The sequence below is a fragment of the Sus scrofa genome, chromosome 18 (genome assembly GCF_000003025.6).
Source record: "Sus scrofa isolate TJ Tabasco breed Duroc chromosome 18, Sscrofa11.1, whole genome shotgun sequence".
Classification (NCBI taxonomy): Eukaryota; Metazoa; Chordata; class Mammalia; order Artiodactyla; family Suidae; genus Sus; species Sus scrofa.
The window spans coordinates 55,517,577-55,542,298 of record NC_010460.4 but is presented as its reverse complement, the minus strand read 5'-3'; the positions used below and the strand labels follow the sequence as shown (position 1 = coordinate 55,542,298).

Here is a 24,722-nt window from a genome sequence, read left to right as displayed (position 1 = left end):
AAGGCCAGGGCTCGAACCCACAACCTCATGGTTCCTAGCTGGATTTGTTTCTGCTGCGCCATGACAGGAACTCCAAGATGATTTGTTTGGTGTACATGTGTTTTTTAATTTACAGAAATGGTACTGTTAAAGACCTCCCAAATTCTTAATTTCCCACTCACCCCGAATGTTTAAGATGGACCCACACAGCTAGACATCCATCTAAGGTCCCCAGTGCTCCGGGCGCACCTGCTCTCTCCCTCCCACCTTCTAACTCCCAGACCGCCTGCACCTTGACCACCTTGGCAGGTCCTGAGAACATTCCCAGGCACGCCCTCCTGGTGTGAGGACACGGGTCAGGCGTGCCCAGGCCTCTGGCACTGCTCCAGGTCAGACACTGCCTCCACCTGGCCCCAAAGGGTGTTTTTCACAGGTAGACGGAAACATCAAACACAAGCACTTTTTTTTCTTTTTACTAGTAGCAAGTTTTATTCTAGGCAACTGCAGATCATCAAAGGGGACACTCACATAGGGCCCAGGAGCCCACTCCCCCCCGACAGCAGTGGGGCAGGCGTTCAACACTCCCAAGAGACAGGCACCCGTGTGCCTTTTCTCCATCATCTCGAGAACAGCCAATCCCAGAACTAATGTGGAAAAGCGTGTGACTGGAACTGCCTCAAGAAACAACGGGTGTGACGGGAACTAACTCAAGCAACCACTGGCACAGGCTGAACGACCTGAAGTAACAAAGCAGTCTTCTGGCCTGGGAGGCTGCGGAACCACGCGAGGAGCAGAGAGGGCCATGGACAGAGATCCAAGCTCGAGGAAGCGGCGCTGTGCTCTCAGCTCCTTTCCAGGACCTTGGCGCCCAACAGGGGCAGGGGGTCTACCCTCCCCACGTCCTTCCCCTGGTCAGCTGCCCACCTCCAGAGTGCTGGGGCCACCGTGCAAGGGAGCCCAGCACATGGCCTGGTCTCAGGCCTAGTGGTGGGTGGGCTGAAGAAGCCCTGGAAATGACCCCCTCCTAGAGGGCAGGCCCGGTCCCCACGTTAGGAGCAACTGCTATAACCTTGGAAAAATTTTAAAGTATCAGACTTTTGTTTAAATCAACTAAAATCTAATTTGAAAAAAGGTTCTTTAGAGCAGGGTGAGCAGTTCATTTAAATTATTCCTTCACTTGTTATTAACAGAGAGACTACAAAGGAAGAGGACGTGGGCTCTGCCCCCAAGGCTCTTCCCCGCCCAGCTCACTCTTCCAGCCCGACTCCACCCCTGGAAGACCCGAGAGCCGGACAGGCCCTGGAACTGGGCACCAGCCTGCGGGCTCAAGGAGCCAACCCTGGCCCAGAACCATCAGCTCAGATGGGAAACCAGACACTCGAGGTGCCAAAGAGATGGCAACTTGGCAGCAGGGTGAAAAGACATAGCAGGAGAGCCCTAGGGGCTTGGCCTGACGCCTGGTCACGGGGAAGAAGTCAGAGCGACTCTCCTCAGGAAGCATCAGTCCCTGACTCTGCAGTGTCTCTTTGGGGGGACAGTGCCAGCCCCCTCCGCCCCCCCCAGCCGGGCAAGGGGCTGGCACTTCTAAAGCTGGCCATTGGGCCTTCCCGGCTCCAGGGCCGGCCCACCCCGCTCCCGCTGGTGGATCTTCTGGTGCTGCAGGAGGTGCTGCTTCTGGACAAAGCTCTTCTCACACTCGGTGCAGCTGTAGGGCCGCTCGCCCGTGTGGATGCGCTGGTGCCGCACCAAGTCCGATGGGTGGCTGAAGCTCTTGCCGCAGTAACTGCAGATGAGGGAACTCCGGCTTTTCCTCCAAGGGATATGGCCGGGCAATGCGACCAGGCTGTTGGGCGAGAACCGCTCCTGGACCTGGGGGCTGGCGCTGGGCCCCGCCTGCAGGTGGCAGCGCTGGTGGGTCAGCAGGCTCACCCTGCAGCTGAAGCTCCGGGGGCACACGTCACACTGATGCAGCTTCGCCTTCCTGGATGGGGGCTTGAGCCGGGGCCGGGGCCGAAGGCTCTCTGGCTCCAAGGCTGTGTGAGACCCCGACTCCGTGTGGGTCCGCAGATGGGCGGCCAGCTGCTGCTTACAGCGGAAGCTGAGCTCGCACTCGGAACATTCGTAGGGGCCAGGAATGTCTCTTTTCAGCTTCGGGCCCTGCCTGCACTCCTGCCCCAGCTGCAGGGGCCTGTGAGATGTCTGCTTCGGGGAGCAGCCCAGAGTCCGGCCACCACCAGGGTCTCTCCTGCCCTCAACGGGCTCCTCTGCATGCGTGTCCCCAGGACCTGACTCCGAGAGGCCAGAGCCGCCCTGACCGTCCCCGAGCTCAGTCGGCTCCGGGCTCAGGAAAGCGTGCGCTTGGGCGAGGCCCGAGATCGCCCCGCGGGGGTGCACAGCGCCGTCCCGCGCGCACTGCAGCTCCTGCTTCATCAGACGCCCCTCTGCTGCTAAGACAAAGAGGAGCCACTGAGAAGAGCACATTCTAGCACCTTCGGTTTTTTTCAGAGCTAAACAAACATCTGGGAATTCCACAAGGGCTCACCTCAAAGTACCCAGGACCAAGGGGTTAGGACAGTTTGGAAGAAGATGAGACTGTCTGGGTTCCAAAAACTAAACCTACACTCAGGTAGAGACTGATTGGAAATCTAGATATTTCATTCTTACAGGACAATGTTATAAACTCTCCAAGCTTGTCTAAAAGCTTGTCTTCAACCTCTGTGAAAAATGGCAAATAGGGGAGTTCCCTTAGTGGCTCAGGGGTTGACAAATCCGACTAGGAACCATGAGGTTGCAGGTTCGATCTCTGGCCTTGCTCACTGGGTGGAGGATCCTGCGTTGCCGTGAGCTGTGGTGTATGTAGCTCGCAGATGTGGCTCAGATCCCGCGTTGCTGTGGCTCTGGCGTAGGCTGGCAGCTACAGCTCCAATTTGACCCTTAGCCTGGGACCCTCCATATGCTGTGGGAGCGGCCCAAGAAATGGCAAAAAAAAAAAAAAAAAAAAAAAAAAAGGCAAAATATACTGTAACACCTATACTAATTTAAGTGTTACAGAGTGCTAAAATAAATGTGAATAAAAGGAAAAAAAACCCCAAACCTGTAGTTTAAAATTTCATGTATCCAGCTCTGTTCTCCCTACATTTTCTCCCATTACCTGGTTTACAGCTGTTTCTCCTGCCTCTGACCCAGTTAACTTCCCTCCTGAAGAAGTGACAACCCTATTCTCAGTCTCTGGGGGTTAGACTGAGGCCTGTCAGGCTCTGCACTCTGTAGGGCGTGAGGAAGCAGGATGCGGCCGTGAGTCTTAAGGACGCCACACGGCAGTTAAGGGGGAGGTACACATATAACAGATGAACTAATGCTAATCATAAAGGAACCTGGAACAAACAGATGCCAGCTGAGGCTACAGAGCATCAGTGTTGTTCAGTTTAACAGTGGGAAAGCTCACTCTAGGTTGCAGGGCGTGGGGACGGGTGGAATATTCTGGAGCCACTCACCTGGGTGGTCACCACCAGGGCCTTCTCCCTCCTCCAAGTCTCCCAGCATCTCTGTACCCAACTCTGCTTCTCCTTCTGGCTGGCCCAGCACCTCTGGGGTGGAAATGGCACAATGTGAGCCCAGGAGAGAGGACCGGGTCATTTGCCAATGAAAAAGGTGACCAGCGTCATGGCGCTGACATTAAAGCTTCGATGCGAAAAGGATGGCAATTGGAGCAATCCCTTCAGCTGCCTGCTGCCTTCGCTGCTCCTTCTCATCTGCTTGTGGCGCAGGTGGTGGGGCTCTTCTCCAACCCCCTTCCAGTGACACGGTCTCCCTCCCGGGAACCTAATTTCACCTGGGCCACAGCACTGCAAGCTAACAGGGGCTCTGCCATCCCCCCGTGACAGCAGAGGAAACTGCCACTGGCAGAACAGGTGGCCAAGCCGAAATCACAGTCACTTCTGACCCATCTGCCACCGCCCCCCCCCCCCCCCCCGCCACCCCGCTCCGGTCACACTGGCCTTGCAACCCTCCATGGACCTAGGTTTTTAAAGACTCTGTCAGGAGTTCCCATTGCGCCTCAGCCATCACGAACCTGACCAGTATCCATGAGGATGCAGGTTCAATCCTTGGCCTCGCTCAGTGGGTTAAGGATCTGCCACTACCATCAGCTGTGCTGTAAGTCACAGACTCAGCTCAGATCCTGCATTGCTGTGGCTGTGGTGTAGGCCGGCAGCTATAGGTCCGATTCCACCCCTAGCTTGGGAACCTCCATATGCAGCAGGTGTGGCCCTGAAAAAAAAAAAAGAAAAGAAAAATTTTGTCAACCAAACAAAATGCACTTATTGTGTAACAACCTATATTTTACACACAAAGATGTACATCTATCAGGCAGCGCTTCAAATCAACACAAAATGAACACTGAGACCACAAACACTGGCTGTCAATCCCAGGCAAATGCCAAGAGACCCTGTCTGGTGAGCCTCTGCTGCATGCCCGGCCCCCAGGTAACAGAGGATTTCTTGTTGAACGGTCTTAAGTATTAAAAACATGAGGCCCGCGATGACGTCTTATCTAGCAGTAAATATTATCAAGAACTGACTGTGACCCCATAAAGAAGGACTTAAAATGCAAAACACCGGGGCCCTTCCAAAAGTCTCCATAAACTGCAGGCTTGGAGACCCCCATTTCTCAAGCCAGCCGAGGTCAAGGGAGGATCCAAAGCCCACCGGAATCACAGATGTGGCCTGGGTTGCAAGCTTCTCGGCCGGGAACCGCAGGATGTCTAGAGAAACGGCTACTCACTCAGAGAGACCAGAGCCTCATAGTTGCTCCTCATCACGTTAGCGTAGAGCTCCTTCTGCCAGCCCTCCAGGTTCTCCCAGTCCTGCTCAGAGAAGCAGACCCCATCACTCTCAAGTGACCTGGACACCTGAAATCACAAATGTCACACAGTGAGGACCGCCAGTTACGGGCACGAGGAAAAGCCACTGTGAATCTTCCCTAAGGGCTGGGCCCCGCCCTCCGGTCGGACTCCCCACCCCGGGCTCACCTTGGGGGCCTCGCCCCTGCTGCCCGGGGGCAGCCGCAGGACCCAGAAGTTGCGGTTCCTCAGCAGGTTCTCCATGTTCTCCAGGCGCCTCTGCAGCAGCCCGTACTCCTGCAGCAGCGTCCCCAGCACCGCCCACTTGCCCTCCAGCTGGTTCCCGAACTCCAGGGCCGTCTTCTCGCAGTCGGCCAGCTTCTTCTCGGCCGTGCCCGTCCGCCCCTCCAGGCTCTGCAGCCGGGCGGCCTGGGCCTCCACCTTCTTCTCCACGGCCTGGATGGCGGCCACCACCGTCCAGAGTGAGATCTCCGTGGCTGGCAAGTAGGAGCTTTTCTCTGTGGCTTGTGGGGGCAACAAGGAGGAAGTCAAAGGGGTGGAGCGGCGCTTCCTCCTGTGCTGAAGAAGCAGGCACAGGGTCAGGCGGTCAGTGTCACTTCCAAACAAGAGGTATAAAGCACAGTGGGTCCAGAAGCGTTTACAGCTGTCCAGTTTTTCTTTTTCTTTCTTTTTTTTTCCGTTTTTTAGGGCTGCACCTGTGGCATATGGAAGTTCCTAGGCTAGAGGTCGAATTGCAGCTGCAGCTGTAGGCCTAGGCCACAGCCACAGCCACACCAAATCCGAGCTGTGTCTGTGATCTACACCAACGCTCACAGCAAGGCCAGGGATCGAACCCATGTCCTCATGGATGCTAGTCAGGTTTGTTACTGCGGAGCTACACTGGGAACTCCCCAGTTTCTGTTTAAAATTTAAAAAGCATGTGCTTTTATATCCTGATACTGCAAATTATATACATACACTGTAACAAGAAAATACTGAAAAGAAAGAAAGAAAAAATTATGGGAGTTCCCCCTGTAACACAGAGGGTTAAGGATTCAACATTGTCTCTGCAGTGGCTTATGTTGCTCCTGAGGCATGAGTTTGATCCCTGGCCCAGCAAGCACAGTGGGTTAAGGATCCAGCATTGCTGCAGCTGTGGTGTAGGTCTCAGCTGCCATTCAGATCTGATCTCTGGCCAGGGAACTCCCATACACCCTGGGTGCAGGGGAAAAAAAAGAAGGAAAAAAAAGAAAAAATTATGTAAAATACCACCATTCAGAAATAAGCTGTTAGAATTTTGGTATATTTCCTATAAGGTTTTTTCATCTTTCAACTTATTTCTTTTTCAGCAAAACTGCAATCATATTGTATATGTTTTGTTACCTGCATTTCACTGTCAGAATACTCCATGAGACTTTCCTGTGTTTTAAGCCTTTTTTTCTCTGTTTGATATTTGGGACTGTTTGTATACTTTGCTATAATAGATGAGGTGATTTACACTCACTGCTGACTCCACATTCCTGCCGCTTCACAGCTGATCATGTCACTCCTGCTGAAAACCTCTCGGCAGCTCCCCCAAGTCAAGACAAAATCCTTAGCAGGACCTACAAGTCTCACCTCAGTCACCTTTGTAACCTAGCAGCTAATACAGTGAAAACACCTACTAAATTCCTTTTCATTACTCAATGAATTTTATTACATTTATAGTTGCACAATACTCATCACAACCAAATTTGGGATTTCCATCCCAAACTCTCAGTGCATCCAACATGTCTCATTAGGAAACTGTAAGTTTTTCAAAGTCTGTGAGTCAGTTTCTGCTCTGCAAAGAAGTTCATTGTGTCCTTTTTTTAGATTCCACATGTCAGTGATAGCACATGATGTTGGTGTCTCATTGTCTGACTGACTCACTTAGCATAATTTCTATGTCCATCCATGTTGCTGCAGATGCCATTATTTCGTTCCTTTTAAAGGCTGAGTAATATTCCATTGTGTGTATGTACCACATCTTCTGGACCCACTCCTCTGCTGATGGGTATTTAGGCTGATCACATGTCTTCCCTGTTGTAGATAAGGTGCTGCACCGAACACTGGGGAACATGTATCGTTTTGAGTCATGGTTTTCTCTGGATAGATGCCCAGGAGTGGGACTGCTGGATCAAATGGTGGTTTAGTTCTCTGAGGAATCTCCACAGTTTTCCACAGTGGTTGCACCAATCTACATTCCCACCAACAGTAAAACACCTACTAAATTGTGAATACACATTTGCTTATATGGTTTAAGTTCTCTGACATTTTCCTTCCACTTCACATTTTTATGGTCTGTCCGTGACAGTAGAAAAATCACTGTGGTTGAAGCTTCAAATGACGAAACCCAACACTTGAGATGTCTTCCTGAAGCTGTCCTCTCGCCCCATCATCCCACTGCATGTTCATTTCAGTCCTAAAGCCCTAAAGCTTCGTATTCCCTTCCACGGCACACACTTTCTTCAAGGCTGCTGCTCTAACCACAATGGGGACAGTGAAACCAAGACGCTGAAAGGAAGTATCTTGGGAAGAACTGCAAGGGCCTGAGCTCATGGTCACCAGAACAGGGAACAACACGAAACCAAATGGCACAGAACCGAACACTTCGGTTTGGCCGTGACCTACTCCGGTGACCCACCTCAGTCCACTACTGAGCATAGGAGTCAAAAACTTCAATATGCCCTTAAAAAAATTTAAAGAAAAGTTTAATTAAAAGAAAAACACAAATAAAACAAAACATCAGATTTCTGAATAAATTCATTTCATCATACGTCCCGCTTTTAAGTCTGTAGCTTTTTGGAGGCGCCTCTTTGGCCCAGCACTGTTTTGCCTGCTAGCACTTCTTCCAAACAGGAAGGTGGGCTGGGACCTGAGCAGAAAAATAGCATCCTCCTCCCCCACAGGGTCAAAGGTTAAAAAGCGTGGTTAAGCCAAGTTTCTCTCCCTTCTGTTTTAAATTATCTATCACGATCTATCACAATTCAAATGTCCATCAACTGGTAGGCGAATGGATAAACCACCTGCTCCGTTTATATATTATGGGTTGGATCATGTCTCCCCAAAAAGACACGTGGAAGTCCTCACCCTCTGTACCTCAAAACTCGCTCTTAGTTGGAGACAGCCTTTACTGGGGTCGTCAATTTAGAGTGAGGTCATGGGAGTTGCCGTTGTGGCTCGGCGGTAACAAACCCAACTAGTATCCATGAGCACGAGGGTTTGAGCCCTGGCCTCGCTCAGTGGGTTAAGGATCTGGCATTGCTGTGAGCTGTGGTGTAGGTTGCAGACAAGGCGTGGATCTGGCATTACCGTGGCTGTGGTGTAAACTGGCAGCTGAAGCTCTGATTCGACCCCTAGCCTGGGAACTTCCAGATGCCCCAAGTGCGGCCCTAAAAAGCAACCATCCACAAACAATCAAGAAAGTGAGGTCACGAGGGTGGGCTCTATTCCAGTGTGACTGGTGTGAGTAGCGCCCTTATCAAGTAGGAGAGATGTGAGCACAGAGACAGACGCACACAGGGAGGAGGGGGCGGGCAGCAGAGCGAGAAGAGGGGCACGGGAGAATGGAGGCGCAGGTACGCTGCCACCAGTCAAGGAAACACGTGGCCCCACCAGAAGCTAGACGGGGGCATGGAACAGCTTCTCCCTCATGGTCCTCCTAAGGAACCAACCCAGCGACACCTTGATTTCAGGCTTCTCGCCTCCAGAACCACGAGACAACAAGCCTGCTGTTACTCAGCCTGAGGAAAGAAACACGCCACAGGTTAGAATGCAACTCGGCTATTAAAAGGAACCAATTATTGATACTTGTAACAACATGGATGAACCTCGAAATCACTAAGCCAAGTGAAAGAAGCCAGACACAAAAAGCCACATGCTGTGTGCCATTTACATGCCATTCCGGAAAAGGCAAACCTATAAGGACAGAAACCAGAGATGAGTGGTTGCCAGGAGCTGGGACTGGGGAAATGGACCACAGCTTTTGGGTAACTAACAACACCTGGTATGACAGGTCCTGGCTCCCTGTCTTACAGGAGTGTCGTGGCTATTTTTGGCCTGTTGATAGTGTACAAGCTTGAATGGTTTCACAAAAATATCTTTAAAGACTGTGGAACTGTATCAAATCTACGGATAAACTGGAGAAATGACATTTTTAGAAGAAAATGCTTCCACTCATACATACAGTATACATTACTTTCTAAGGTATTTTTAATATATCTTGATATTGAAACATATTCCATAGGTACCTGTCCCAATCGTCAATTGCTATACACAAGCTGTTTCGCTCACGAATCTGCAATTAAGGAGGTCCGGCAGGGACAGTCTGTCTCTGCCCGACTCCAGCTCAAGAGGAACCAATCACAGGCTGGCAGGTTCTGGAATCACCCGATGAATCCCAAGCCGCACGGGACGCGTGCAGGGTGATGTTCTGGTCAACCACCTCCCGAGGTCCCATTTTACAGTTAGCATCAACCAGCAGAACACACTTGCATTCCCTTTTTTTTGTCTTTTTAGGGCTACCCCACAGCATATGGAGGTTCCCAGGCTAGGGGTCAAATCTGAGTTGTGGCCAGTGGCCTACACCACAGCCACAGCAACGCAGGATCCAAGCCATGTCTGCAACCTACACCACAGCTCATGGCAATGCCGGATCCTTAACCCACGGATCGAGGTCAGGAATCAAACTTGCATCCTCACGGTTACTAGTCAGATTTGTTTCTGCTGAGCCATGACGGGAACTCCCTACTTTCATTCCTAATAGGGTGTATCTTTCTGCCCTCTCTTTTTCCTGCATTAAACTCTCTAAACACTGAAATTATATATTGACAGGTATGTGGATAAAAAGTGAATATTGTCCTCTATATCTGTGAGGTCCAATATAACAGGCCCTAGAAACACATAGACGCTTTCATTAAAAAATTAAAATGTGGAGTTCCCGTCGTGGCGCAGTGGTTAACGAATCCGACTAGGAACCATGAGGTTGCAGGTTCGATCCCTGCCCTATGCTCAGTGGGTTAACGATCCGGCGTTGCCGTGAGCTGTGGTGTAGGTTGCAGACGCGGCTTGGATCCCGAGTTGCTGTGGCTCTGGCATAGGCTGGTGGCTACAGCTCCAATTCAACCCCTAGCCTGGGAACCTCCATATGCCGCGGGAGCGGCCCAAGAAATAGCAACAACAACAACAACAAAAAAGACAAAAAGACAAAAAAAAAAAAAAAATTAAAATGTCAGTTCCTCAGCTATTGAGCTACACACTTCGAGTGCTCAAAAGCCACATGTAACTTGTGGCTACCATACTGAACAGGACAGAGGTAAATTCCCATCATCTAAGAAGTCTCTACTGGGTGTACTACACCCTTAGCAATTTTCTTCTGCTCATAAAATACTAAGGTTGCATTAAAATCTCTACTATGATGGTGAATTTTCCTGGTAGTTCCATCAATTTTTCTTTTATATATTTTGAGCTATATAATCAGGTGCATATAAGTCAGAAATGTCCTATCAGGCTGGTAAATGAAGTCTTCTGCCATTATAAAAGTAGTAGGGGCCCTGTATCTCTAGCAATATTGATGCAGCTGAGCCAATTTTCTTTTGCTTCATATTAGTCTGGTACATATTTTTATACCCTCTTATATTCAACTAATTCTATAGTTTTGTCTTTCAGTTGTATATATATATACGTATATATATATATATATATATATATATTTTTTTTTTTTTTTTTGTCCTTTGTCTTTTTAGGGCCGCACCCACGGCATATGAGGTTCCCAGGCTAGGGACTGAGTCAGAACTGCAGCTGTGGGCCTACTCCACAGCCACATGGGATCTGAGCTGTGTCTGCGACCCACACCACAGTCCACAGCAACTCCGGATCCACTGAGCCAGGCCAGGGATCAAACATGCAACCTCATGGTCACTAGCTGGGTTCGTTAACCACTGAGCCACGAAGGAACTCCACCTCTTTTAGCTGTATCTTTTATAAACCATTTGTTGAGCTTTAACTCATCCTATCCATCTTTGCCTTTTAGCTAGAACATTTAGTCCATTTACACTTATTGTCATCATTTTTACTTATTTTTACCTTTGTGCTGCTTATCCCATATTTCTTACCTTTTTAGATTTTTTATTATTCCCCCTTTTTAAATTGTAAGTTATACAGTCAGTTTCTAGTCTTTTAGCAACCATCCTAGACATATGTATGTAATTATAGACATAAGTATGTAATTACCTAGACATACTTACAAAGATCTTTATCTGAATTCTGACCATCTCTTCCTAACTTTTACATCAATGCTGCCATGTATTTTAATTCTGCCCTTGTCTTTAACCATGTAAGAGATTATTTTGTTCAATTAACATTTGTTTAGATTTACCCATTTTAATAATGAATCATCATACTTTCTTGTATTTGCATTTTCCACTTGAATTTCCTTTTATGAGAGTACATTGGTAACAAATTGTCAGTTTTGTCTGAAAAATCTTTATTTTACTGTTGGTTTCTGAAAGATGCTTTTGCTGAGTATACAAATCTGGGATTACATGGTTATTTTCTTTTAGCCCTTTGAAGATACCATTCTACCGCTGTCTGGTTTCCATTGTTGTTGGGAAGCTGCACCCCATTAGTCTTACAAGGTTCGTCTGAAGGTCATCTTTTTCCTTTGGCTGTTTTTAAGAGTTGTCTTGTATTCTGTACTTTCACCATGTTTCTAGGTAGAGATTTCTTAATGTTTAGCCTGATTAGGATCTTCTGGGCTTCTAAGAATTAGCATCTGCATCAGTCCTACAGTATCTTCAAACATTAGGTATTCATCAAATACGGTCTCCAGTGCAGACTGTGTGTGTGTGTGTGTTCCTACTTGAATTCCAACATGTTTTTCTTCTAGAATAGTAGTATCTGAAATCTCTGGAGGTCTACTTTTATTTCCCATTAATTTTACCAGCTTTCTCTTGTAGTTTCTCATTGCTTGGTAATTTTTTATTGTGAACTTGTTTGTCTTGGAATTTTATCTATGGAGTTATTTGAAGTCTGAGTTAACTGTAGATTCCTGCAGAGAAGATGTGTATTTATATCTGAAAGATAGCTGGAGACAAACTAAACTCTTGGCTTAAGGTTTTTTCCCAGACACCCAGGTTGTATGACTTCAGGCACTAAACCCACTTGAGAGTCATCATGAATTCTCAAGGGCTACCGTGCACCCAGCTCTCAACACCAAGGTTTGAGGGGATTTTCTCTGCAATTGCCGGGGTAGGAGCTTACTTCCAGTTCACCCTGAATGTTGCCCTTTGGAGTCTCGGCTTTATAGGATTGGTGTAGGAGGCATTTTAGACTCCCACCTTAGGCTCCGAGTTTTGTCTTCTATTTTCCAGACCTCTTGAGTTCATAAACACTACAGATGAATGTTCAGCAAATCCCCTCAAAGTTGGCTTCAGAACTCTGTTTACCTCTCAGGAGTTCCCTCTTTCACTTAGTCTTTGGGCTCCAAGTATTCTTTACCAGATGCATTTCAAATACATTGGTGTTTTTTCACCTCAGTATTTTTAGGTGTTTTCATCCAGGCACCTACTTGGCCATACTTCAAATAAGAGGTACAGCATCCTCATCTGAAGATAAGGATGGAAATATGTTCACAGGCAATTTAAATACGTTCCGCAATGACAGATCAATAAATTACTTAAAGTGGAGTTGGGGATTTGGAGGCTCTTTAAGATGTCCTTTTAACAAGGTCTGTTGAAGACACGTAGGTAACTGCACTGACCGGTCAGGAAGAAGTCCTCTGGAAGTTAGTAACGTGTCCTCCTGCCCAACTTTAGGACGACTCATTTGGTCTTGAGGAAAAGGCAAGTCCCTGACTGGATCACCTTAGGTTAAGGGAGTCAGATGAGGTAAATACTGTGGTATTGTTGACATCTGTCTTGTCTTCAAAATTCAACTGTAACTTCTTTAAAAGCAAACACCTGTTCTTTAAGTCTTACAATCCTTCCACTCTTAGGTCTTACCCACTTCCTATAAGAAATCAAGTGCAGGCACTCCAGCATCGCTTAGCCCTCAATGCTCACAAAGATCTCACAGGATTCCGAAGGTATTTCTGGATGAAGAAATGCCGGAGTTCCCGCCGGTGGCTCAGCAAAAACAAACCAGACTAGCATCTGTGACAACGCGGGTTCCATCCCTGGCCTCCCTCAGTGGGTTGGGGATCCAGCATTGCCATGAGCTGTGGTGTAGGCCACACCCCTACACCCCTAGCTCGCTTGGGAACTTCCATGTGCTGTGGGTGCGGCCCTAAAAAAGCCCCCCCCCCCAAAAAAAAGCCAAAAAAACCAAAAAACAATTAAACTCCATCTGCCCTTTCCATAGCAAATCCTCTAGTATCATCAAAGAAACCAACACTCGGGAGTAATGAGAGTCGGAGGCAGTTGGAACCTTAGAGATCATCTAGTAACTAGCCCAACGTGGAGGTCCGGCGCCAACACTGTTGCCTAAAGTTACTCAACTAGATAGCGGAGAACTGACTGACGCTGAAATCCAGTTTCCCGACTCCAGGCCCAAGCCCGCCCCGCAGTCTTGCCATTCCCGGAAGGGTGATGTCTGGGGGAGGGGAAGAGGGGGAAAGATCGACAGCTTCAAAACAAAACCCAGCAACTACACCGTGAGGTAACCCTGTCCCCAAGGAGAGGCAGGCCAGCCTGACTTCAACCCAGGACAGAAATCTGTAGCCGGAGGCACGGCAGAAGGCATGAGGAAACCCATCAGGCAGAGAACAAGCTGGTCTGAGAGCCTGAGCCCTGGGGTGCCCGGGCACGGGCCAGCTCGCCAGCGCTGCTGGGGACCCAGGGTTTCCAACCCGCGCCACCTCGCCAGGGCGCGACGAAAACGTGTCGGGACGGTCGCAAATGCAAGAACATGAAACAAGCCTCCGAGAAGTTTCTCGGCGAAGGCGCGTGGCGCGGAGGCTCTAGCCCGACGTGGAAGGAGCCGACGGGGGTAGAGCCCAGCGCTGGGGCCGCGGGGGGTGGGGGGCAGGTCGGCGTTGGCCTCGCCGGCAGCAGCCCGTGGACGCCCAGCCCCTCCCCGGTCCGCACCTCGAAGCCCCGCCCCGGTCGGGGCGCCACCATCCCGAACGCGCCCCCGGGCGGGCGCCGGGAGGACGCTTACCCGAGCGGGCGCCGACTCCGCCATGGCTGCCAGTCGCCCTTCCACACCCGCCCCGCCTGATACGCCCCGGGCTGCGCGAGGGTCCGCTGGGCGCCCCTGGCCCCTCCTCGAAGCCGCCCCCAGCGCTGTGTTGATACAAGGTGCATTGTGGGAATGCGGCCCTCCGGGGCCAAGACGGGCGCCGGCCGCGGATCCTCACCGTGCGGGAGTCCCCTTGCGCCCCCGTGCGGCAGGAGGGTGAACAGCCGCTGGGAGCTCGGCCGGAGCGGGACGGGACTTGGTCCTTCCAAGCCGAGGGCAGGCTCGGAATTTACCGCGTGCCCAGCGCTTCTGCGTGCCCAGCACTCTGGTAGGGCTTTGAGGGATTCAAAACTGTATAAACTCAGACTGTGCCCAGAGGGAAGAACGTGTACTCTAGTTGGGGAAAAGAGATACAGTCCCAGACGGCAAGCGGTGTTATTCCGAAAGTACACTTTTTTCTTTTTGTCTTTTTGCTAGTTCTTGGGCCGCTCCCTCGGCATAGGGAGGTTCCCAGACGAGGGGTCTAATCGGAGCTGTAGCCGCCAGCCTACGCCAGAGCCACAGCAAAGCGGGATCCGAGCCGCGTCTGCGGCCTACACCCCAGCTCACGACAACACCGGATCCTTAACCCACTGAACAAGGCCAGGGATCGAACCTGCAACCTCATGGTTCCTAGTCGGATTTGTTAACCCCTGCGCCACGACGGTAACTCCCCGAAAGTACACATGTTACTTCGCTTTTTGGAAATTAGAAATAGGGAGTTCCCGTGGTGGCTCAGGGGTTAATGAATCCGACTAGGAGCCATGAGGTTGCGGGTTCGATCCCTGGCCTTGCTCAGTGGGTTAAGGATCTGGCGTTGCCGTGAGCTGTGGTGTAGGTTGCAGACGCGGCTCGGATCCCGCTTTGCTGTGGCTCTGGCGTAGGCCGGTGGCTACAGCTCTGATTCGACCCCTAGCCTGGGAACCTCCATATGCCTCGGGGGCAGCCCCAGAAACGGCAAAAAGACAAAAAGAAAGAAAGAAATTAGAAATACGCTTCTCACATCAACGTGGGTTAGGTGCCCAGGCCAATCCACTGAAGCCTATCAGTTATAATAATCACATGCCTTGGAAAATGCAATTTTAGATAAAGTCTAAGTCCTGATTTCATATCCAGCCCGCACGCTGCATGTTAAACCATGCATTCAGAGTTTTGGATTGAAAAAGCATGGTTCGTGTGTTTGATAATGTGAGAAAAAAGAATGTATACATGTATGTGTAACTGGGTCACCTTGCTGTACAGTAGAAAATTGACAGAACACGGTAAACCAGCTATAATGGAAAAAATAAAAATCATTACAAAAATAAAATAGCAAACAAACAAAAAAACCCATGGTTGCAGAGTTCCCATCATGGCTCAGCAGTAAGGAACCTGACTAATAACCATGAGGGCGCAGGTTAGATCCCTGGCCTTGCTTGGTGGGTTAAGGCTCCAGCGTTGTCATGAGCTGTGGTGTTGGCTGCAGACACTGCTAAGGTCCTGTGTTGCTGTGGCTGCGTTGCAGGCTGGTGGCTGCAGCTCCAACTTCACCCCCAGTCTGGGCACTTCCATATGCCTGCCCCAGGTGCAGCCCTAAAAGACAAAAAAAAAAAAAAAAAAAAAGCCTGGTTGCTTTACCATTGGCGTATCCAACACTAATGCAACCATAATTACCGAATTCGTGCCACACCGTCTCAGTATCATCCACTCTGAATGATAGGTATGAATAAAACTCTTAAGAACAACAGAAAAATGATGATCAAATGACTGGCTCCTTCTTAGCAGGAGGGCTCAGTTCAGATTTACCTCCTGCTCCCAGAGTCATCCCCGTCCACCCTGTCTGCATATAGCCCAACCCCCCTCCATCCCAACAGTCAGTCTGCTCACCTTGCTCAAAGTTTTTCGTAGCATTTATCACTGTCTGAAATAACCTCTTCTTTTTATTAGTCTACATAGTAAATTTTGTAAGCTTTTCTTTCACTGAAGTATCCTCCATTCCTTGCACACAGAAATGCTCATAAATGTGTTTGGACGATTGAATGGTGAATCAGGAAGTAAGGACAGGAGTCCAACTGTGGCTCAGTGGGTTAAGAACGCGACATAGTGTCTGTGAGGATGCAGGTTCGATCCCTGGCCTCAATTAAGCGGGTTAAGGATCCGGCCTTGCCGCAAGCTGCGGCGTAGGTTTCTCAGCTGAGGCTCCAACCTGGTCTTGCTGCGGCTGTGGCACAGGCCTCAGCTGCAGCTCCAGCTCCACTCCTCGCCCGGGAGTAGAATTCATGCTCTCTGTTCTGTCTCTGTGTTCACCAGGCTGCCTTCTGAGGACGCAGGTTCCTGTGTAGCTACTGGGAGACAACCTACAGATCATGGCAACGCCAATGTCCAGACCACCCGTGGAAGTTATTCACCTGATTCTCGGCCTACCCATCCGTCCCCGAGAGTCAGCAGGACTCAGCATCCCCGCCTGGAACTCTGGGAGAAATATTTAGATCAAATCCCAACGTCAAGGGCAGCGGCATGGGGCACTGGTTTGCAGTTTCTCGGGCTCACAGAGACGGTGCCGTGATGGGGAAGGTGGGGCTGAGGAGTGAGAAAATCCGGGTCCGGAGCCCAGCGCTACTGCCCCTTTCTCGGCATGGACTGTGGGCAAGTCATTTGAACGTCTCAACACCTCCTCGTTATTAGTGAGGAATAATAGTAGCGCCTAGTTGATAGAGTCCTTGTGCAGGTGAAACGAGTTAGTTCAAATCAAGGGCTTCGAACAGTGCCTGGCACAGATTAAGAGCTCAGGAAGCGCGCCTCATCTCCACTGCTCTTTGCAAAATAACGGATGTAAGTGTGCGATGTGCAGCCGAGTGCCTGGTGTGCAGCAAGGACTCAGTACAAGCAATTTCTCTCTTTGCGGACCGGCTTCAGCAACATCCAAGCCTTGAACTGCAATGAATTCACCAAGGTCAATGTCGCCCTGTTGCATCTCTTAGAAGCCACCCATTTGTTCTTTCCCAGTGACAGTCAGCCTTTTTTTTTTTTTTTTTTTTTTTGCCACACCCGAGGCACGTGGAAGCTTCCAGGCCAGGAATCCAACCCGCGCCACAGCAGCAACTGAGCTGCTGCTGTAACGCCAGATCCTTAACCCACTGAGCCACCAGAGAGCTCGTTGAAACTTTTTTTTTTTTTTTTTTTTGGTTTTTAGGGCCACACTTGTGACATATGGAGGTTCCCAGGCTAGGGGTCGAATCGGAGCTGCAGCCTCTGGCCTACACCACAGCCACAGCAAGAGGGATCCGAGCCGTGGCTGCAACCTACACCACAGCTCATGGCAGCACCAGACCCTTAACCCACTGAGCAAGGCGGGGAATCGAACCCGCAACCTCAAGGTTCCTAGTCGGATTCGTTTCCTTTGTGCCACAATGGGAATGCCCCTGAAACTTTAGCTCAAGAAAGTTTTCAGACTACAGCTTTGAGGCTCTATTCTGTTCCTCTTACTTTCCTACGAGCCTCTAGGTGGCAGGGATCACAACTTTTGTGCTCCTGCCGTCAATAACCCCCGGGGAGCCTGCTCCACTCAGCTTCTGGGCCAATGAGCGCCCGGATGAACACTCCTTGGCTCCAGCTGCCCCCGCCCTGGTCATATCTATGTGTGAAGTGGGCGTCTGGTAACTTTGTCAGCCTGGCACTTCTACTTTCCTCTGGCCATCTGTGCCCCTCCTTCCCTTTGGGGAGGGTGCCAGGCGGGCTCTAGCATGTCATTCAGGCGGCGGCTGCCATCTTGTGCCATGACAATCCCGGCCTGGTCACAGTGACTGTCTGAAAGGCAGGCATCTGCCTCAAGCCAGCCCAGTCACAGCGCCCCAGCCCCGGGCCGCAGTACTTGAGCCGGAGGTGGAAACACGACTCAAGCGCTTCCCGGGATCCTTCTCACTGGAGCTGAGGGAACAGGCCGGTTTCCTCTCTGGTGAAGCTGTGGGTCAGGAATAGTCTTATCCCCCATTTTTTGGAGTTGGTTTGAAAAAATGATCCCAACACTCAGAAAGGCGCAGAGATGACGCATCTGACCAGGGTTGGTTATTCAACTGTTCCTTTGAGTCTGTGAATGATTCCAGGTTCCTTCCAGAAACTTCCCCTTTCTCTGCGGTTGGCCAGTATGCCTCAGGTAGGGAAGCTGGGTGTCTGGGTGACAAGGAAAGTTTTTACTGCTCATCTTATTTTTTTTTAATTTTTTATTTTTTCCCTGGCTGCACCCATGGCATGCGGAGGTTCCTGGCCAGAGACAGAACCAGTGCCACAGGAATGACAAGTCCAGATCCTTAACCTCTTTCCCTTTGGGGATGGTGCCAGCCAGGCTCAAGCCATGTAATTCAAGCGGGCACTGCCATCTTGTACCATGTCGAGAACTCCACTGCACATCTTTTCTGCACTTTGAATTTGGAAAGTAAAATCTTTTCAAAACTTCGTTAATTGGTTGATTACAAGCTGGTGCCGAATTCCTTTCAGGGGGCAAATAGCATTTTGTTCAGCAAAAGAGTCTTATTGGCTTTCCCCCCACCACTTTTTGTCTTTTTAGGGCCGTACCCGTAGTATTTGGAGCTTCCCAGGCTAGGGGTTGAACTGGAGCTACAGCTGCCAGCCTGCATCACAGCCACGGCAACACCAGATCCAAGCCACAATCCGAAACCTATGACACAGCTTGTGGCCATGCAGGATCCTTTAACCCACTGAGCAAGGCCAGGGATTGAACCTGTATCCTCATGGATACTAGATGGGTTCTTCACCCACTGAGCCATAAAGAGAACTCCTTTCCCCCCCCCTTTTTTAATTGGCCATTTTAACTGGGGAAAATCAGGCCCCAGGGGCAAGGCTTGGAAGGCAGAGGAGAGCAAAGACCAAACTGCTCTCCACAGTAAATCGGGATTTGGGGGTTTGCCTGGGTGCCTGGGATGGGGGAGGAGCGGCCCACGTGGGAGGGGAGCTGCTCTTCACAGGCTGGGAAGGTACAAGACGGAGAGAGGGGGTGAACGCTGAGAAATTCCTGAGGGTGAGAGTGGTTAGGGTCTTTTTTTTTTTTTTTTTTTTTTTTAAATGGTCACACCTGCAGTACATGGTCGGTCGTTCCCAGGCCCAGGCTCAAACCCGAACCTCAGCAATGACCTGAGCTGCTGCAGTCAAATTCTTACGTGCTGTGCTACAGCAAACACTCCCTTCAAGGTCTTTTAAGAGCAGAGATGCTGGGTATTTGGGGTCTAATTTGGGGATGTTTGCTGTGCTAGGCTGAGATGGAGGCTGTAACCTCCAACGTGTGAAAGCAGAAGCATCTTATCTGGGGAAGGCAAAGCAAAGGCACCGCGCTGCCGCACCTGGGTGCCTGAGAGGCGAGACCAGCGGCGTGAAGGTGAGCTTGTGATCCGGAAAGCGTGCATTCACCAAGGAAGATAAGCCTCTCCTCGCCCCCAAGTCCTTGAGATGGGGGGCAGGGGCTGCTGGATTTGACACCATATGTGGCATGGGGACTCAAGACACTTTACGAGGAAAGGATATTGATCCCATGGGCTGGAAGGGGTGGGGACGCCAGGGTAACCAACACTGGCTTTCACCTCTGAGACGGTATGAGATCTCTCGACCCTGAAATGGGAGTCTTCTTTTATGACACGGGATAGTGGACCTACACAGCTTTGTGGGGTTTGGGGGCCACGTCCTCGGCCATGCCGAAGTTCCTTGGCCAGGGACCGGAACCGCGCCACAGCAGTTACTGAACCACAGCAGTGACAGTGACGGATCCTTAACTGCTAGACCACCAGGGAACTCCTGTAAACCTACAGACTATGATGCTGAGGGACGGTATGGGTTTAAAGTGCCTAAAGAGGTTTGAACGGAGGCTCTGGGCCTCTGGGACAGGGCCAGCAGCTCCCCAGGAGAGACCCGTGGGAAGCTGGCAGGGTGGGGGAGGCGTGTGAGGTTCTGTGACGTCCCCAGACCCCTCTTCCCGGGAATTACCACTTGGCGCCCTCCAGGATGGCCCCTAAGGACCCCGAGTTGGATGGAATGACAGTCATAGCTCCCTCCCCGCAGCTGCCAGGGCCCCAGGGCAAGATGCTATCACATAATTTCCTTTTTTTTGTTTTGTCTTTTTTTTTTTTTTTAGGGCCGAACCAGCGGCGTATGGAGGTTTCCAGGATGGGGCGGGGTTGGAGCTGCAGCCGCCGGCCTACACCACAGCCACAGCCCCGCAGGATCCGAGCCTCATGTGTGACCTACACCACAGCTCATGGCAACGCCGGATTCGGATTCTTACCAGTTGGGCTCTTAACCTGCTGAGCCACACCAGGAACCCCCGTTACATATCTGTCTAACAAGAACAATCAGACGGGCCACTACTGTGAAGCACAGGCGCAGGCTGGTTCACCTTCCTGGGGTGAGGCGTACCCATTTTTCCCCTACTCTCTGCCACGACCAAAGATCCTGGGACCACGTCTCAGGGAGCCAGGTCTGTGCACGAATCCCTGATGGTAAGAGGACCGTGTTCACCTGTGGCTCTTCATTTGCAGCGGCGTCTGGCCTGGACTTGCCTCCCGAGAAGTCCAGTTTCATCCTCTGGGAGCTGTGCACGTTCTGTGTCCAAGGAGCTCTAAGGGGGGCAGATGGCAGGCGAGCTGGCAGCCTGTCTTCGGAAGAGCTGTGGCACTGCAAGCCCTCCTGTGGCCTGGCCATGACCCGTCCTGCATCTTCACCCACTTCGCCCACCCCAGCTCGGGCCAGGCCCGCTTCCTGCCCTACAACCTCCAATTTCTGCCTCCCCAACACCCAGCCTATTCCACCCTCCTCTCACATTGCCTCTCCCTCCTTCCCTGCCCCGAGCAACTCGTCCTTTAAGCTCCGACTCCTCCAGTTCCCACACACAAGCTCTTAGCCGTGGATGCTTCTCAACGGGAATCTGGTAGGAAAGAGTTTTACTCTTTAAGTTTTTTTTTAAACCAACTTTTACTGCATGCATTCATCTTTTCATTAAAATAGTTACTTTTAATTAACACATCATCAGAAGGAAAATAAAAACCCACCCCAAAGCAGGGCCGTGGTCCAGCTTCAGTAAGTGGACTACAGGGTCCACACCAAGGATCCTGGCTGCCTGGTGGCTTTGATCAGCCCTGGGGGGAGGGGTCACTCGAGGAGGACACCCCCACCCCCACCCCGGCCCAGGCTGGTGCTGGCGGCTGGGTTGACTTGTCGCATGACTGAGGGGCACTTGGTGCAGTGGGACCTACCAGACTGGGGCGCAAGAAACCAGAAACAGCCTTTGCTCTCACTCGTCCGGTCGCAAAACCTCTTTGGGAATCAGCTCCTTGAAGGTAAAGGGACAGACTCAAGCTACGTGCTAAACCTTTCAAACGCCTGTCTCAACAGGGCTTTCTCCCCTCCTTCATACTCTCAGCAGCCAAAGGGGGAAAAACACCAAAATCAAAACCAAACCAAAAAACCCGTGTTGGTCTTGCTTCCCATGACTTAGGTTACTAAATGCTGATTTTCTGCATATGCTTTTGAAAAGCAGAATACTGCCACCTCCCAACCAACACAATGGACTAGAGGGTCCCTTTCTGCTCTAAAGAAAACTCCACTGAGCTTTTTTATAGTTAACATGTCATCTTCTCATTTGCCTCCTTCCGAAAGCAGGATAAAGGAAAAAAAAAAAAAAATCCCAGTTGGTTGGATTCCAGTTCATTGAGGGTTTACTGTACGAAGCCACGCTGGAGAGCCCTCCGGCCTTGCGAACATGCAGTCTGCAATCTGGACACCTTTTATTTAATTTCGAGAATTCCCTTTGCATGGCAAAAAGAGGTCGGAGGAAAGCAGAGAGGCACGGATGGGGAAGGGCAGAAGCAGAGTGCTCACAAGCGGGCTCCCTGGCTGGGAGGGGAGGGGGATGGATGGAGGAGCAGAAGTCATTCTTGACACAAACAAGGTCCTGGGGCGTGCGGCCCCACCCCAGTGCCTGGCCATGCAAGACGCAGAAATGGAGACTGGGGCCCGTCAGGCCCTTGGAGCAGATGCACCAACACGGGGAGTCCTCTGGGCGCCTCCCCAGGCGCCTGCAGGGTCTGGAGCAGAGCAGGGTCTGTGTCCATGTCCACCAGCACAGTGGGTTAACAGATAGCACCAGTTGGGAGGCTCAGGGAATGAGAGAGACTGAAGCTCTCAGACGCTAGCACCCACCGGCCTGGCCCTCCTGGCAAGAGACCCACTTCCCCCACGGCTGCAGCTCGAGCCTCCCCTCCCGCCTTTGCCCTGGGGAGCAAGTCATCAGGAGGCGGTCTGACCCAGGGCAGGGGCTACGCGATGGAAAGACGCTGCCGCTGCACCAGACCGAGGGGCCGGGGGTGGGAAGGCCAGGCTGGGGGCAAGGGCCCGCCCTACCGCCGCGGTGCTCACAGGAAGAGCCTTCTGGAAACACACCCCTGGGCCTTTTGTCGTCGATTTGTTCCCCATTCCCGGGAACCCAATGGGTTGGCCCTCTGTTGCTTCAGAGCATTTTTGGTGGGTCGGGGGAAAAAGAGAGGCCAGAGGCCACAGGCCAGGCCCGAGAGGTCTCTCGAATACCAGAGGTAGGCAGTGTGCGTGTGGTGGGGACACTGCGCCGGGATCGGGGGGCCTGGTCCCGGCCCTGCCACTCTCTTCTCGCGCGATCTGGGGTAAACCGTCTCACCTGTGTCTCACTTTTCCTGTTACCAGGTCAGGAAGATCCTACCCCACCTCCCTCAGAGGGATAGGCTAAGGGTGAAAATAGATAACGGATAGAAAACGTGTTTAAAAAAGTATAAAGCGCTGTTCAAACGCGAGGCAGTGTTGTCACCACAAGAGATGCTGTCCCTTAGCACACCCCTCTTCTTGGGCACACCTTCGCTTCCTTTTTAGGGTCTCAACCTTAAGACCTTATTTCTGTAGCTCAGAAGGGTTTCCAGGCTCCCTGGTGGCTCCCCCTGGTCACTACCTGTGACGGCAGAGGCCAACGGGGCACGCTCGGTGTTCAGCGGGGCTGTGCCCGCAGGGGGGCGCTCGCCTCACGGTCCTTCTGGCCCCTTCCCTGCGGGAAGCCACTCGGCCGACCCCTTGGTCCACCCCGTGAGAATAGCTGGGCTGTCCATTCAGGCCCGGCAGGTTCAAGGGACCCCTGCCCAACCCTCGGGGGACCCTGTCTGGAGTGCAATTCCTGTTCCCGATCTTCCAGCAGGCGGCGGGGAGAGGGAGGGAAGGCGCCCCGAGAACCAAGGGCAGGATCGTGGGTCCTCAGGACGCCCCCGGGCTCGCCCCCCCACCCCCTGCTCCTGCTGCCGGGCCTCCCCTCCCCCCCGCCCAGCCCTAGTCTCGCTCGGGCGGCGCCTGGAGGGGCCGCGGGGCGCCGAGGCCCGGGCCACCGCTGTGCACGCGCAGGTGGTCCTTGAGCGACTCCTTGTAGCGGAAGCTCTTGCTGCACTCGCCGCACGTGTAGGGCCGCTCGCCCGTGTGGATGCGCTGGTGCTTGAGCAGGTTCTGCTTGCGGATGAAGCTCTTGCCGCAGAGCGCGCACTGGAAGGGCCGCTCGCCCGTGTGCAGCCGCTGGTGGTTCTGCAGGTGCTCCTTGCGGCTGTACGTCTTCTCGCACTCGGAGCACTTGTAGGGCCGCTCGCCGCGGTGCGTCATCTGGTGGCGGATGAGGCCCGAGTGGCAGTTGAAGCTCTTCTCGCACTCGGCGCACTCGTAGGGCCGCTCCTTGGTGTGGCTGCGGTGGTGGATGATGAGGCTCTTGCGCACGCCGAAGCTCTTGCCGCACTCGGGGCACGCGTAGGGCTTGCTGCGCGCGCCGTGCAGGAGGAGGCTCCGGCGGAGGCCGCCCGGGCAGCAGCTGCCGCAGCCCCCGCCGCCGCCGCCGCCGCCGCCGCCGCCCGGACCCCCGCCCGCGCCCCCCGCATCCCCGCCGCCCGGACCCGCGCCCGCGCCCCCGCCGCCCGCCTGCGCCCCGCCCGCGCGCTCCCCGGCCAGCGCCGGGAAACTGTCGTCCAGCAGCGAGCCCCCGCCGCGGCTCGGGGGGCGGCCCGCGTTCTCGGGGGGCGCGGGCAACGGGGGCAGGCTCTGCGGCGCGGGCTGGGGCTGCGGCGGGGCCGGGGGCGGGTTCTTCACCATCAGCAGGCTGTCACCTGGGGAGGAGACACGAAGAAGAAATGACGTGCTGACCGCGCTCAGGCCAGGACCGCCCCTGTCCCTGCCAGGAGCCTCCCCCCCACCCCACCCCCGGGTCCTTAACTGCCCTCTGCGACTCTGTGTGAGTCACAGGCTAGCCAGGCCTCAGCTTCTCTAAAGGGTGAGGGGACAAGGCAAATGGTCACATTCCCTAGGGCTCTAGGGCTCCTTGACCTCCAGACCCGCCCAAAGCCACCAGCTGGAGAGGGTCAGGCAGGAGACTGGCAGTTAGGATGGCAAACACCGCCAGAGGCTGGGGGCGGGGGCCGCTCTGCGGCGGTCTCCTTGGAGGGCAGAACTGCCTGACCATAATCAGACTTCACTGTATTCTGCTATTCGCCGCTCATTTATCTAAGGAGAATCTCTCCACTGGAGGGAGAGAATCTACCAGAACCTATCCCAGGTTCTAAAGGCTTGCAGGAGCGGAATGCGGGAGCTGGCGCGTAAGCACCCTCCACTTCAGTCCTGCTTTTGCTGAGCAGGC

At 52.4% G+C, this 24,722-nt stretch overlaps 2 protein-coding genes and 1 long non-coding RNA gene across 6 annotated transcripts in view; 1 reads left to right on the top strand and 2 right to left on the bottom strand.

Moving 5' to 3' along the window:
- Window positions 440–14,155, bottom strand: ZNF212 (zinc finger protein 212). Of its 2 annotated transcripts, none has more exons than XM_005673365.3 (5): window positions 13,997–14,155; window positions 5,009–5,398; window positions 4,762–4,888; window positions 3,474–3,566; window positions 440–2,423 (listed from the first exon to the last, which is right to left on the bottom strand). In XM_005673365.3, exons 1-5 carry the CDS (start codon window positions 14,018–14,020, stop codon window positions 1,564–1,566), a joined length of 1,494 nt encoding a protein of 497 aa, XP_005673422.1. In that variant the 5' UTR covers window positions 14,021–14,155; the 3' UTR covers window positions 440–1,563. The 2 variants fall into 2 exon arrangements, with proteins under 2 accessions (XP_005673422.1, XP_005673421.1); XM_005673364.3 differs by having other exon boundaries at window positions 440–2,426; window positions 13,997–14,137.
- On the top strand, window positions 18,850–22,570 carry LOC110257509. Its single transcript, XR_002340214.1, has 2 exons — window positions 18,850–19,424; window positions 20,578–22,570. It is a non-coding gene; the product is annotated as an uncharacterized LOC110257509 (long non-coding RNA).
- Window positions 20,992–24,722, bottom strand: part of ZNF282 (zinc finger protein 282) — a 26,163-nt gene continuing 22,432 nt past the window's right edge. For all 3 annotated transcript variants that reach the window (XM_021078538.1, XM_021078539.1, XM_021078537.1), the window contains exon 8: window positions 20,992–24,195. In XM_021078538.1, coding sequence (XP_020934197.1) covers window positions 23,381–24,195 — 815 coding nt within the window. In that variant the 3' untranslated portion in view covers window positions 20,992–23,380. The remainder of the gene's footprint in view (window positions 24,196–24,722) is intronic.